This window comes from Nycticebus coucang, chromosome 2 (assembly GCF_027406575.1).
Source record: "Nycticebus coucang isolate mNycCou1 chromosome 2, mNycCou1.pri, whole genome shotgun sequence".
Lineage (NCBI taxonomy): Eukaryota > Metazoa > Chordata > Mammalia > Primates > Lorisidae > Nycticebus > Nycticebus coucang.
In genome coordinates, this window is record NC_069781.1 from 70,263,900 (window position 1) to 70,279,527 (window position 15,628).

The following is a 15,628-nucleotide window of genomic DNA, read 5'->3' on the forward strand; positions in this document are numbered from 1 at the left end:
ATGTCTCTTCTCTGTCCTCAGATGCAGTGTTCAGACACATTTGTGATCTCAATAAGGGGGAAATGGTACAGTGCCCAGTTGATGCATTTTCTGAGTCATTTAACCCAGATTTCTCTATTCTGGTTTTTGTTGGGAAAAAAGTTTTCTGTATATTGGCAGCTGAGGGAGGCCATCAACCACGATCCTTCTTATCAATTCTTTAATGTTGCTAACTGCTGAATTAAACATTTTAAAAGTGGGTTTTTGCTATGTTATAAAATCAATTCATTCTTGGCTCAGCACCGAATCCTATGGACATGTAAGATGTGTGTACTTCCCAGTGGTTGTAATCTGAGGATTTTATTTAAATTGTCCTTTGAATCTACAGTAATTTGGTGTTGGGGAGGAATAGGATCTTTATCAACAAAGGGCTGCCAGAGTCCCAACTGCTTCTTGAGTAGCGGTAATAGATGAATAATGTTACAACCACCCGTGCATTTCAGTTTTTGCTCAAAAGCTTTTCAGTTAATGCTGGTGGTATTCCACATCCACATGTTCTTCTCCAGCGCAGTAGTTTCCATCTGACTTTCATTACCTTTCTTGAGAGGATCAGTTTTACAACTGGAATCAGAAAAGCAGTCAAAGTAATTGCAAGTGGCAATCAGTGAAATATAACATTTTTAGTTGAGGATCATATGTTCCATTATGAGAAAAAAGTTGTTTTTTTCCCTGTAAGTCCAAGACTCATATTTTCCCAGGAATAAAAGGGGCCAGGCTCATGTTCTAGTGCCACCTCCCGTATCACACTGCCACCCCTTTAAAGTGCTTATTCCCTCCCAGGAATAGGCAACTCATTCCTTCCCATGGAAACCTATTTCCTTTTTGATTCAGAGTATTCAAAAATGCTTTATTATATTGGAGATGAAATTTATCTCTCTATAGTTACATCCTTCAGAATTGAAAACTCAGGACTGAACAGAATAAATCTAAACCTTTCTTCAGATACACAAGATGGCTTTTATCCCCAGCTTCTGCCCTTTCCTTCACTAGACTGTAATATGTATTCCTTTCTCATATGGAATAGCATGGATTTCCTAAATTGCTTTTCCTTGGAAGAAGCTTATATTTGCTTACCTACCTCCTAATGCCATTTGGCTGATGGAAAATTAGACTTTTAATCAGAATATCTGCATTAGATTATATTTCTGCTACTTAATGTTGGAACTTGGGAAAATAATTTTTTTTTTTGTCATGAGGGTTAGCAAAGGTGAATAAAAGAGAGAGATGGTCCTGTGGTCAAAACCATGATTACCTGTAGTAAGTAATATAAAGAGTAATCAAAAATGATTACCTGTAGTAAGTAATATAAGGAGTTGCCAAGGGAGTTTTGAAGTTCCAGGGTATTCAGGGGCAGACATGATAGGAGAGAGACAAGACAGAATATGTACTAGGATGCGGATTATGCTAATGTGAGAGAGAGATGTTGTCTTCCAAGTGCAGTAGGCTGATTTCTAGAGTTTAGATGGCAAGGAGATGAGTGGAATGACATGAACCTGAGAACTCCAGAGCTTTATATGCAATGTTGAGAGTTCAGATTTTATTTGAAGTATAAGGAGAAGTCGTTATTTGAAGGAAAGAAGTCACAATGTCTAACATATATTTTTAAAAATTGCTCTCAGACTGGAGAGGACAAAAGTATAAGTGGGACAGCCAATTAGGAGGTACCTGTTCTAATCCAAGGAGAGATTCATACGCTACTTACAATAACCCCTGAGCTTTAAATGAGAAGTACTGCCCTACCGAGGTTAAGGCATAGGCCTAGCAGACGTGAGGCCCATGATAACCCTTGACTACCAACTTGCTCATCTTGGCCAAGTTGATTGAACCTCTTCTCATTTCAGTTTTCTCCTTTGTGAAAGGGTAATTCTGGTAGGATTCACTTCACAGAGTTGTGGTGAGGACTAAATGAGTTTATATGTGAGTTTCCCATTAACTGGATCTGAAAAGGATTTTTCACTATTGCAACATGGTCCACTCTATGTTGCACTCTGAGGCTCGGCAATTTTTTATTTCATTTGTGTCTAGGAATGGGGAAGAACATGAATGAAAAAGTTAGAGAATTGTTTATCATCCCTTGCAAACTATTTTTTTTTTTTTTTGCTAGTGCAATAGTAAGAATAAATAACCTGTGGAAAAAAGGCACTCTATGGACCAACTATTATGTTTCTTTCTTTCTTTGTATTCTAAAGTCCTGACACATATCCATAATATGAAGACCAGACACCTTTTTTTGTATACTTTCTTTTTTTCGAGACAGAGTCTGATTCTTTTGCCCAGCCTAGAGTGCCATGGCATCAGCCTAGCTCACAGCAGCCTCAAACTCTTGGGCTCAAGCAATCTTCCTGTCTCAGCCCCCCGAGTAGGTGGGACTATAGGTGCCTGCTATAATACCTGGCTATATATTTTTTCTATTTTTAGTAGAGACAGGGTCACTGTTGCTTAGGCCTATTTGAAACTCCTGAGCTCAAGGGATCCTCCCGCCTTGGCCTCCCAGAGTGATAAGATTACAGGCTTAGGTGATTGTAGCTAGTCTTTTGTACACATTTTTTAAATGATAGTCCCAAAGGGATCTTTTCTTAATCTTACTTAAAACCCAAACTTCAATATGTTGTGACTTCTCTCTCATAGTGTGGAACAATAATGTAGAATTGCTGTTAGGCCACGTCCCAGGCTGTTTCCTCTTGTGATATATTCATACGGTTGAATAACAATCCTTGTTTTGCAGGCATCCCAGGAAGTGACTATGTGAATGCCAACTACATAGATGGTTATAGGAAACAAAATGCCTATATTGCAACACAGGGATCTCTCCCCGAAACTTTTGGGGACTTTTGGAGGATGATATGGGAGCAACGGAGTGCCACAGTTGTCATGATGACAAAACTAGAAGAAAGATCCAGGGTAAGAATAAATATCTAATTCTTTCCTTTTAAAAATCTTCCTTCAGAGTCCCTGCTGTGCATATTTTATTCTGTTCAACTCTAACCCTTCCTTAAGGTTTAACTTTCTAACAGATACTAATTGTGAATGGGTATCAACAATCCTAAATAAACCATTCTTTAAAACTTTTCCGGATCTTTTCAAAAAAGATATTCTTCCATGTTATGATTACCAAAAGAAAAGAACAAAAGGAGTATTCAAGAGAATACACAACTTGATTGTAGAAAATAAATGTTAGCTTGAAACTCTTTCTAAATTTCACATTGAACAAGATTCAGTCTACAGGTTATGAGGAGAATCCCACCAAGATGTTCTTCTCAGTATTTTCAACTTTTTATTTCTTATAACCTGCAATATAAGATCTAAAATTCTATGAAAGAGGCTCTTATGTAAATTATTCATGTTAGCATAAAGGAAGTCAGGGCAGCCAGAAAAATGATGTGGCTTAATACACAGCTGAGAAAACACATAAATGTATAAAGAACATTTTGCTAGTTTAAACTTCCCTAAAATGAATAGGTCTTAATATGGATTCATTGCTTGGTAAAGTCCAAGAAAGGAGTTTTATTCATCATATGGGTCCAATATTGTGGTGCATGACACATTAGTTAAATGCTGTTGATTTGGAAAACTAAAGCATAATGGGTTAGCCCTGCGACCATATTCCCGAGCGCATGTCCACATATTGTAGCCATCTGATGAAAATCCATCCTTCACACTGAGAATTTAATGAGGGGATCTCTGAAAATCCACTAAAGATAGCACATACTCTCACTGAAGAGTGAGGAACAGTCAAGACTAAAACCGTAGGTGAGAGGTCTGTTTCACTGCGGTCATGGTTGTTCAAAAGAACATTCAGAAAGAAGCCAAAAACCAATTCTCTATTTACAGTGTGACAGCTGAAATTCCTTAAATTGTTCTTCGAAGCCCAATACATGGCAGTTTCTCTTAGCCCAAGTGATTGTGTATATGAGGGAAGAGTTATATGCTGCCTGGGGAATTTATAAGGGTTTTCCCTTATAAGCTCAGACAGAAAAACACTAAGAGCCACAACGGTTACCTAAAAGGTGTGGTACGCAGCTGGGTTAGCAAACCTAAAAGCAGTCAGATCTCTTCAAAACATCTGAATTGTACAGAGATGTTGAAATATTGTCTGAAACGTGAATTTATATCCAAATGGTGTTGACGATTAAGACAAATATCTGTCATACTTCACATGCAAACTCCATCCCAAAGACATAAATGGATCCCCTATTGATTTGTACTGAGGGCAACCCCTCTATAGCAAGAAATTTCTTTATAAAGATAAAAACTGCTATGAGCTCCAGTTTACATTATGAGTAAACTAAGGCCCAGAAAATTATAGCTTACCCAAGATCATTCAGCTACCAAGGTCAGGGATAAGAATTGAAGACAGACAGTCTGGTTCCAGAACACACGTGTTTCACCATGAGGCCATACTGCCTGTTAACACTTCTGTGACGCTGAGACAGCTGAACTATTATATTACAGCACGCATGTAAATCCACCCTACCCGGTCTGTTCTGCCTGGAGATACCTGCTGGTAACAAGCAGTCATTTGCAAAAGCTGTTTTCAGTAAAACACACATTTTATCTTGACACTGCAGGCCTTCATTAAACTGTGCACAGAAACTTGTTTTGAAATAACTAAATGAAATTCTGCCCCCTTTCTCCCTAATTGCTTCTAATAATAAAGTTAGTTCTAACTGGCCCCACTGCCACTGCAACATCTGATGGTAATGAGCAGTTCTTGGCAGAAGGCATTGTGACTTAAATACCTACCGTTTATCTTTCTGTTGCAGGCTACCTTCCCCTCCCCACCTCAGACAGAGGAACAGATTTGGAAGTTACTAAATGAACTTCTGTTTGCTCCCTTCATTAATTACTCTTTGCTCTTGCAAGTTAGCTTTCTCCTTTGTTAAATGGCCTAAGGAGCCCAATTAAAATGCTGTCTTGTGATTTTTATTCTGTGGAGGTTCAGGCTGTACCCAGGTTTGTGATGACCTGCATAAGCCAGTAGGTAGATGGGAAGTCTCTGTCATCGCAGATCTGACAGTACAAGTGCACCCTGAGTCCAGGGCCCCAAGCCACTTGTGAGTGAGTGACTGATGTTATGGAGAGATTTAACAGAGCATTGGAGCCTAAGGTTATCTCATCTACTCTTCCAGCATCCCTCCTCGCCTCATTCCCACCTCACCCTTTTCCTGTCCAGTTGCTTTTTCACCTGACGTAGCAGGAAGAAAGGGGAAGGTATTTCTTGATTCTTAAACAAGAACTTGAATTGAATTTCACTATAAAAATAATGTTATACATAGTGGTTAGTTGTTACTGAAATCTATAGCTCCATACTTTAAGAATGTTGTGGGTTCTGTGGGCTGACCTGGGGGACTCTAAATTCTCAATTCCCAGCAGCCAGTGTCAAAGCAGGCATTTGAATAGCCTGGCTCTAATTAGGAAAGTGTCTACGGTCTCCCTCATAAAGGGAGGTAGTGCACGTAGTTTAAACAAATCACCTCTCCAAGGGCTAAAGCTTGAAATTTCATTATTTAGATTAAGCTTTGAGTTCTTGAAATAATACTCATCCCCATGGTGTAGGAAAAAAGTGTGTGCGTGAGAGAGAGAGAATTGGAAGTATGTTAGAATACCTATTGATTTAGATTTGGGGTAGAGAAGAGAGAAGAAAAGGGAAAGGAAGATTGCAGGTTGTCACACAAGACTGCATGGAGACATCCCCTTGGAGAGAAGGGTAGCTCTGTGACATAGTTCCAATAGGGGCACTTAGTGGTAAATGTCTGGGGTCAGATCCCAACTCTAACCTGTATGACAGTGAGCAAATTACTTGACCCCTTAAAGCTTCATTTCTTCTTTTCGGATTACGTGGAAGGGATAATGTGGGTATTGAGATGAGGATGCTGTAAGGTGGCTGAGTGAGTCTCAATTATTATTGTTTGGTAAAGAGGTTGGATGCTTTATTTTCACAACATTAGTTTCTCCAAAAGCTGGCTTCTAAATAATTCAATTTTTGTTCCCATAGGAAAAGAGTTTGTTTCTCTGATTAAGAGCGAATCCTGACTGATCTCAGAGTCAACTGCTCATGGTTTATTCTGTCCACGTTCTTAGATAGTAAAACTATGCATTTTGGTCAAGAGGAGAATGGAGCTCAGACCATGGGATTCTTTTGCACTTATTCTCCCCCAGGGTAGAAAGAATGGAGATCCTGGCACAGGGAACTTGTTAATCATTCTGGGAATAGACCAAAATAGAATATTCTGGCTGCTACTTTTACTGTACCCATATCTTAAAGCAAAACAATATAAGAAGCATGAGTGATATTAGATATGAGTTACCTGTGGTGATAATTATCACTGAAGGTAATCCACTCTTGACACCGCATATCCTTTTAGTTTTAGTTCACTTTTGTGTTTCTCCACCTTTTCTTATTTATTTTATGATGCTAGAGAATTCACCCCTAAGAACTCCTCTATGTTTTCAAGCTTTATGTTGCTTCAGCCTGGATCACTTCACTCTCAAGCTGTCGCTCAGGCCTGAGGTTTATATATATGTTTTGTACCTTTCCAGAGATAGAATAGCTCGTGGAGACAAAAAGCTGCTGGGTTCATTAGGATGTGTTAGGAGTTGGACCTCCTTTTAGAGAACTAGCCATCCTTAGCATTTAGATGGCTAAAGAAGCCATTATAAATGTGGAGTGGGACTGTGATCATAAATTGGTCATTTAGAAACTTAAGTTCTTTGATTTTCAAATGTCATTACTCATCCTTAAGAGTGACCTTGAGAGAATCCCAAATTTCACCAAGAAGAGGGTGGTGCATACATTCAGTTTTCAACCCTGAATAGTGTAAGCTGTATATTTCATATGAGTTTCATTCTGGTAGATGAAGAAATAAAAATAAATAAGGCTAAAACTAGAGATTATGAAAGTAAAATATGATTGATGCCTGAAACGCCCAGATCAATTTAAAGCCATTGTAGAATGGACTGTGTGATATGAGATACTGTTAGTGGGTTTTACTCCACAGTTTCCATCTTCATTGCCAGATCCTCTCAAGTTCTGCATGGTTCATTGATTCTGTAGGGAGTCAATTCTCGTGCCCCAGAATGTGGTCTTTAATTGTTTCCATGTTTCATAACATGCCAATAAGCACATGAATTGGTCTGGGCAACCACATGGAGGGAAGAAAATATTTGGAAAAAATGAAGCACTGGTAGGCAGAGTAAAATGTATACAGCTGGGATTTCCACTCTAAGGATGTTATTTGTGGGCAGCTACAGCACATGGTTGGCAGCCTCACTTGAAGAATTGGAGTTTCTAAGGTAGGATTTGCCAAGGTAATTCCTACCCAGGAAGTTCTATTATTTAGAGGGTAGCTGTTCACTACTTTTTTTCCTTCATCTGTCTGCTTTTGTCTGTTTTTAATTCTGCTTTGTCTACCATTTTGAGGTACACAAGACAGAGGGAATGTGCAAACATTATGCTTGAAAAATTCTTGAGTAACCTTGATTATTGTTAGGAGCTAAAATGGCTTAACTGAGTTTAGGGGATATCTCGATTTCACTTGATTTCACTTCCTCACTTGTCTTCAACCTCCCTTCATTCTCTTCCCATAGTTGAGGTTCATTGTTGCTGATACTGTCATACAAACTTTATAGTGGGAGGTGATATACTTATAGAGCTATTACTGTGCTTGTACTTAGTGCTATAAATGTTGGACACTGGGAGTGAAATTTTGGCATTCCAACAAAGGGGATATGATTTGTATTGCCAACCAATGTGGACCACATTTGGTTAGTAGTGAAAACATGGGTCAGGAAGTGAAGGATTTATTCTTAATTTCGAGACTATCTAAATTCCATTTTTTGTTCACGAATAATCATGTGAACCACTTGAAGTCATCCATTACTAGAGCAGATTAAACATTTTGTGCATCATGACTTTAGTTGTATCTTAGGGATGCTTCACTAAATTTTGTTTTCTGTGCTAATGACTGGAGGTTAGACGCTGTCAAGGCCAAAGTTATACTATTAACTTCCCTGTGTTAATAGTATAAGAAACTAGACATTTAACAGATGAAACACTTCTGAAATACCCCTCCACCTTTGTCTTCCCAGCCTTTAATGTCACCTCAGTAAACCAGTAAACTCCCCCTAACAGAGAGAGAGTCAAGGTGAGATAGAGACACATTCACACTCTGTTCTGTGGCCAAGAGGGCAATTCTGAGCAAGAAGAAATGAAAAAGGATATTCTGGTTGGAAACATTTTCTTTCTTTCCTTTGAAACAAAGCTTGTGATTCTTTTCAGATTGTGAGGTCCTTTGGGGTTAAAATCTGACAGCACCCCACTGAAGATTATAAATGGCAGTCTTATTATTTTCATTGTTGTTATCGGTTTTGGAAAGCCCAACCTTGGCCAGTGGCAGACTGATTCTTGGCCCCTCTGGTTTGTCAAGGTTCGGTAAGTTTAATGGAGAGCAAATGCTTTCCAAATGCCAGGTCTGTGTCCTTTTCCAAACAGAACTGGAGGCGCCCAAGGCCTTGAACATTTAATTTCTCAAACTGCTGCCTAAAGCACTGCCTATATAGGGCAACTGCTTTTTCCCTTAAGGAACTTTAGGACCAGCAGCACATACATTGCCTTTGGAGTCTGCATGATGTATGGGATTGTTTTTGAAAGTGGTAGATACTTAATGTAAATAGGACGCTGGCAGGAAAAAGAATGATGCTCGTGTTGGCAACCTAAAGGATGTTTGGCTTCTTATCTAGCCAGTTCCACACTCTTAGTTTTCTCTTGTCAACAAACACAGTGTCAAATACATATAAAACAGAAAGAATCCCACCAATTTGTTGCCATTTGTTGGCTTCCTGAATTCTCTGCCTTCATTCTTCATTCCATCCCCCATATTAAGAATGGCAGGCTATAAATTCAGTCTCAAAGATTCCTCTTAAAGCCAGTTAGAGACTTCATGGCCTAAGGAAAGAGCTGGACTGGGAATAGGAGATGCAACTTCGCTCCTGATGACTTTGTGCAAAGCCTCTCTCTTTCACATCTGTAGTACTTCTGTGCTGGAGAAGGTTTTCAGACGTGTGCATTAATCACTATATTTTCTGGTGGTTAGGGTCTAGTATGTGGCTTTTTTGTGTCTTCTATTAGCAGAATGTCAGGCAAGGCTAATGTTCAGCTGGTATGTACCCAACAGAAATGCATCAGTGCTGGATGGTATATCGAAATTATCTTTTTATTGAAACATTAAGTTATCTAATGATACTGTTAGGTGGGGGTAGCACGAGAGTCAAAGGCAGCCACTGTGCAGACCAAGGCAGAAGCAGAGGCTACAGGGCTATGCAGGGTACCCGCTGCTCCTCAGGAGTGATGAGGGCTGAAATGGACACTCTAAGGGCCCAACTCTTGTAGGAAGAGCTAATATCCAAGTGCTGCCTGGCCATGACAAAGGAGTCCTCACACAGTTATCCTCTGGTTATGAAAAAATGTCAGAAACCCGATATTTACATGGCTATCAATTTAATGGAGGAAGTCATTGGGAAAATTTAGGGCAGTTCCCTATGTCAGTTTCTGGCAGCCACATCAAACAAAAGGAAATAACTTTTTCTTAAATTAATAAATGGCTTGGCAAGTGATAGAATGATTCAATGAACTAGTAAACAGTTTTATGACGTATAATGTGGTTTATTTGGAGAATAATATTTTTCAACTTTATGGCTGTACATGTAAAAAGCTGTTGCCACACTAGTGGTCAAATGCTTAACATCACACTCATGTTAAAAATGCCATTACCTCGTGACCCTCCCCTAACTACTGGTCGGTGGAGATGGAATGAAAAGGGGATATACACAAATCGGACTGTTTTGCCCTTTGGGAATAAATAAGGCAAAATGTTAGGGCAGTGCAGAGAATGGATTATTGCTAAAAGAGAATCATTGAGATAATCTCTGTCCTTATTGTAGAAAATTAAGTATTAAATCTGGTCTTAAAAAATTGCCAGAGGAGTTATTATGTAACCTGCAAGTAATCAGTTCAGCGTATGATTTTTCTGCCCGCTAAAATATTGATATATTCTGATATTTATCTAAAACTTTTATTGCAGTACCCCTTATTAAATGGGTATTGAGCAGGCGTCCTCAAACTTTTTAAACAGGAGTCCAATTCACTGTCCCTCAGACCATTGGAGGGCCGGACTATAGTTTAAGAAAAAAAAAAAAAACTATGAACAAATTCCTATGCACACTGCACCTATCTTATTTTGAAGTAAAAAAACAAAACGGGAACAAATGCAATCACACCGCCTCATGTGGCCCGTGGGCCGCAGTTTGAGGACTGCTGGAATGGATATCAACATTTCCTTACTCCCTAAATAAGTTTAATTTGCATTATCTAATGCTAGCACACTTCTTGTCCAGTTCTTACAGAAAAATTCTGACTCTTAACCTCTCTGTCCAAACTTAACTAAGTACGGATTTACGGTCATTTTTAGCAACAGTTACGTGTCCTGTGTATTATTTATTGCCTATTCTAAGCCCTTCTTTGGCCAAGTAATCTAGCTCTAAGCAGGCTTTCCAAAGTACCATGTGGCAAATGCATTTTCTATCAGTGACGCTAGAACCCTTTGGAGGTACTGGTCTGTTACAGTTGGAAATCTGATGCTTTGCCATGCTGTTTTGCTCAGTAAGTCCTTATTAAATTGAAAGGAGGTGGTTTTGTTTTCAGAAAGTTTTAGGCCATTTAAAAATGAGCCAATCTAGACCACAGTTAATTGATTATAAAGTTGACTGCCACTTGTTGAGAGCCTACATTATGTCAGGCACTTCCAAGCTAAGCCATATGGGATTAAACAACAAGAGCATTTCCCAAAGCGTCCGCAGCAGACCTCCTGGATCAACACTCACCAGATATTTGCAGTAACAAGATTTTCTTTTGAATATATTTAAATATGTTTTATTATTACATAGGCTTTCTCTTTATATTTTGTCATGCAAAAAGTAAAATAACTTAGTTTCATAGCATAAATTTGGCAGTGGTCAACTGTTCTTTCCATCATTATAGAAGAATGAAAGTTCCACATAAGACTATTTTGTGACGATAAAAGGAAATACCCCTCCCCCCAAATTCAGCCAAAAATCTGAATAGCCTCATCCAGTTTAGCCCTCAAATAAAGTAACTGGGAAATGGGCCTCAACCATAGCCTAGATACAGGTTCTGCCTCTCTCCACTTTCACTTTAGAGTATATCTAACACATTCTCACTCCAGGCTGGGCTCATGTAGATTAAAGGAGTTATGTGGAATCTCACAACTACCTACTTGAAGAACCAGGAGTCTAAACACATCTTTAATCTTGGTGGGTCAGTAAGACGGATGGATCAAAGAGGGAACTTATCCCCTTCCACCATGGTGCCCCCTTAGCAGCTAATACTTTGCCTTGTACCTAAAATATCCTAAATCAATATCTGCTCAGATTAATAACAAGTTCCCATTTCTCCTATTTAGAGTGATTTAGGTAATTTATAACAACAGCTGTCAATCTGAAAATCAATAATGGCTAATGCTTATAGAATGCCTGTCTGTGCCAGCCATTGGGTTAAGTAGTTTGAGGTACATTTTGCATCCTTTTCAATCCCTATAAGAGCCCTGTAAAGCCAAAGGTATTGTTCCCATTTTACAGATCAGGCAGCTGAGCTTTGGTCCTAGAAACTGAAAATCAACTTTCTGGGCATCCAGTGGGACTCTGCCTGGCCTTCCATGAATCAGTCCTGAAGGCCACTTGTCACTTCACGATCAAATAGAAAAAGGCAAAAATTAGTGTTCTAGTGTTCATATTCAGTAGCTCCTTCCAGTTCGTTCTTACTCAAAGGGAGCCGCCTTTGTTTCTCATCTCACACTCAGCTTTATGCGTGAAGCCTAATAAACAGTAACTCTCTCCAGAAATAACTTACAAGATCTTTTCTCAGGAAAAAGGGTGGGGGGAATGGCTGCTGTCAAAGTAAAACATTTCCAGAGAGGAAAAAGGAGCTAGTTCATTTGCATTAGCTAATTAGGAAAAAAATATATTCCTATTGTTCTCTTGTGCTTTATTTATTTTTTCTTTTTCTTACTACACTTCTTACTTGTCCTCTAATGTTAAAATGAGAAATTGCATGTAGTGCATGGGTAAAAAAATGAAAGATTTAAAACACTATTTCTCAGTAAATCTAAGCCCTTAAATTCAACCCTCTGAAATCAGATGAAATCTGTGCAGGTTACCAGGAGAATGGGGTTGAAAAAGGAAGCGCTGAGCTGCTTACTAGAAAAGGGGAAATGGTGTGCTACAGCTGCTCAGATAAGCACAGGGAGCTTCTAATCCCACTGCTAGAGCCATATGTGTGCACATACATTGAGGCATTTATTTTCTATAAGATTCCTTTAGGTAATATTTCCTGAGAGAAAATGATAGAATTTAAATATATTTGCTTTAAAAAAAGTGCTCCTGATTTTTGCAGTTGAGTTAGAAAAAAAAAAATTTGTAGGGGTGGGGAGTAAAGAATGAAATTAATGTGCATTATTTCAATTGAATACAAGGGCAACTTTTTTGTTCTCAGCTAGAAATTTTCCCAATAATTCGTCTTTATGGTTATGTGATATTTTTTCTGAAGGGGTCAGATTCAATCTAAGCCAATAGTAGCTGCTGCCAATTTCAAACTTATTACTAGAAGTGTGAGGATAATTTGGATGATTTTACTTTTTCCTGTATTTTAGGGACAGAGCTGATTTGTAGATGAGTCATTAAACAATGGAGTAATTTTTCTAAAAGTTATATAAAAGCTGGCTTACAGTTCCTTCCTTTCTCTCTTTTGTCTTACCTGACTAAAAGGTCTGAGTCTAATCAATTGTCAATTTTGAAATACACAGTAGAACCTTGTAAGTTGACCACCTGAGAGTCTATAACAAACTGGTCAAGTCAACGTTGATACAGAAGTGGTCAACATAAGGAACTAGGCCTTATGTACTGATATGTACATGTGGTGCATGTCTGGTCTATGAAAATTAGTTCAACATAAGGAGGTGGTCAATGTAGGGATGTGGTCAACTATGGAGGTTCTCCTGTAATTATATTGAATTTGGTTCATTTCATTAAACTGACATTGTAGATCATTTTGTTGTGTTAACATGCTTTTTTTGTGCACATCACACTGATATTTGTCCTCATGGAATTTGATCAGCTGGTTTTAAATTGAAAGGGTTACTATTCAGCTGAAACAGTTAAATAATGAATTTGAGTTCTGTCTTGATTCTTTAACTCAACACATTGCTGGTATCCTCTTGACTATTACAATAGAAGCATCCAAAGTTGCTTTTGTCCTCCATAGTGAGATATCAACTTGACACCCATTTCATGGTTTAAAACAAAGTCTTCAGTCTAATTTTCATGATTTTATTTTCTTCATCTGAATCATGGTTACTTAAGTAGTGTTGGTACTGTTCAGTGGCAGGCTTTGCTAAGTATGTCACATAAAACTAATCGGGGTTTTGGTCACAGAACATTTAAAGGTGCTCACCCCAGATTATACCACATCAATATTCTCCTTAAAGAATTCCCTCTCCCTCGTGCTCTCTCTTTGAATTACAGCAAATGATAGAAATATAAATCACAGAGGAATATTCTGTGCATCTAGGAAACATGCAAAGTATTTTTTTTAAATCCTATTAAGATAAAATTTTCATCTTACTGTGACCCACTTCTGTTTGTTTTTCATCAAAAAGATATTTGCGTGGTGTATGTCTCAAAGTTGAAATAAAGGCACAGGGATTAAAACTTGCGAATTCAATTTCTGGTCTACTATATAACTGTAAAATGCGTTCTTATTTTTATTTCTTGTCTAGAAAATTGTGTAGAGGATAAAAACTCTTCCTTTTAGAAGGTCCAATATCTACATGGAAAAAACCTGAGTCCTCAGAGGAGCAGATGCTCTCTCTGTGAAACAGAAAATTACAATATTATTCACAGAATGCTACTAATATTTATATTAAGCATAAAAGTAAAAAATTATTGTAAAAATTTTATCCACTGGACAAAAAAAAATTCTAGTGTCTACCATAATAATGCCTTCTTGCCTTTGTTAAATCCAAAGATTGTGACTTTCATGTCTTTTTCAGGTAAAAAATGTGCTTTCTAATGTAGTATACTACTAGGAGCTTTCTTTATTTAGAAAAATATTTTTGGTTGGTTTTCATTAAGAATTACTCCCCCTTTTTTTTTTTTGGTTGCACGCAGTTGCTCAGGCCTTAGCACTCTGGAAGGCTAAAGTTCAGGAGTTTGAGGCCAGCCTGAACAAGAGACACATCTCTACAAAACAATAGAAAAATTAGCTGAGCATGATGGTACATTCTTCTCCTTCCAGCTACTCAGAAAGCTAAGGCAGGAGGACTGCTTAAACCCAGGAGTTTGAGGTTGCAGTGAGCTCTGATAATGCCACTGCACTCTAGCCTAGGCAACATAGTGAGACTCTGTCTATTAAAAAAAAAAAAAACATATATATATATATATATACACTAGCTGTGCTGGTCATTTTTTTAATTATACTTTTTAATGAATAGTGGATACTTTCAGCAAATTTTGAGGCTTATTGCAGACTTGTAATTATTTTTTTGTGTGTGTGTTAAACTAATTGGGTCGAATACTTTTTGTGTGCTTTTGTTCTGTTCATCATAGAAATTGTAGGTTATTCATCTCAAGTGAATGAATTTTAAGTTATTTAAACTTTGCACTATTAGTGTATGACCCTCTGAGATTGTTTGTAAAGAACGGAGAGCCCTTTCCCCTAGCCATTATGGGTTTAATTTGTTTTGGATACAAATTATATTTATCTTTAAGAAAAAAAAAAAAACATGCTTCTCTTATTATACTTTGATAGATTTTCTAATTATTTCTCTTTTCTTTAAACAAGCATATTTGTAAATTGTGATAGCTCAAGACAAAATAGCTTGCGCCTTTTAAATCTTGATGGATTAACACTATCTTCCCATGTAGTTTAAATGAGTAAGTGTAATCTATGCAATTCATAGCATCTATCCCAGAACAAATTTGTTTTTTCTTTTCAAGTACTCTGAAATTTCAAATACCTCTCTCTTTCTTTTACTCAGCAACAATCTGCAACTTATTTTTCTCCAGGAAAATTGAATCTGTTACTGCTTAGTATTCCTACCAGTTCAAAAAATGTGGTTTATATTGGCATCAGAACAGTAATTTACATATATTGGGATAACAAAAATGCCTGCCAGAAAAAGATCAACATAAAATGAATTGCAGAAAGGCTGTTTTCCTTCAACAGCAACTCCAAGTAAAGTTAATCGAGAAGTTGATGAACATCTGCCCTGAATGTGTCACTTGTCACTCGTAGGTGAAGTGTGACCAGTATTGGCCCAGCAGAGGCACAGAAACCCACGGACTGGTCCAAGTAACGCTGCTGGATACGGTGGAGCTGGCCACATACTGTGTTCGAACATTTGCACTTTACAAGGTTTGCTTTTTATTTTTTTTTCCCTTTCCCCTCTCCATTATTTAAAGAAAGTTCCTTTTGAGAAATCAAATCTCTTTAAGGCTTTACTTAAATCTTGATCCCACT

General features: G+C 37.9%; 1 protein-coding gene across 29 annotated transcripts in view; it reads left to right on the forward strand.

The window, feature by feature from the left end:
• The window catches only part of PTPRD (protein tyrosine phosphatase receptor type D), a 2,247,062-nt gene that overhangs the window by 2,180,158 nt on the left and 51,276 nt on the right, over positions 1–15,628 (forward strand). For all 29 annotated transcript variants that reach the window (XM_053572732.1, XM_053572883.1, XM_053572736.1 and 26 more), the window contains 2 exons: positions 2,765–2,940; positions 15,404–15,523. In XM_053572732.1, the coding sequence (XP_053428707.1) occupies positions 2,765–2,940; positions 15,404–15,523 (296 nt within the window). The remainder of the gene's footprint in view (positions 1–2,764; positions 2,941–15,403; positions 15,524–15,628) is intronic.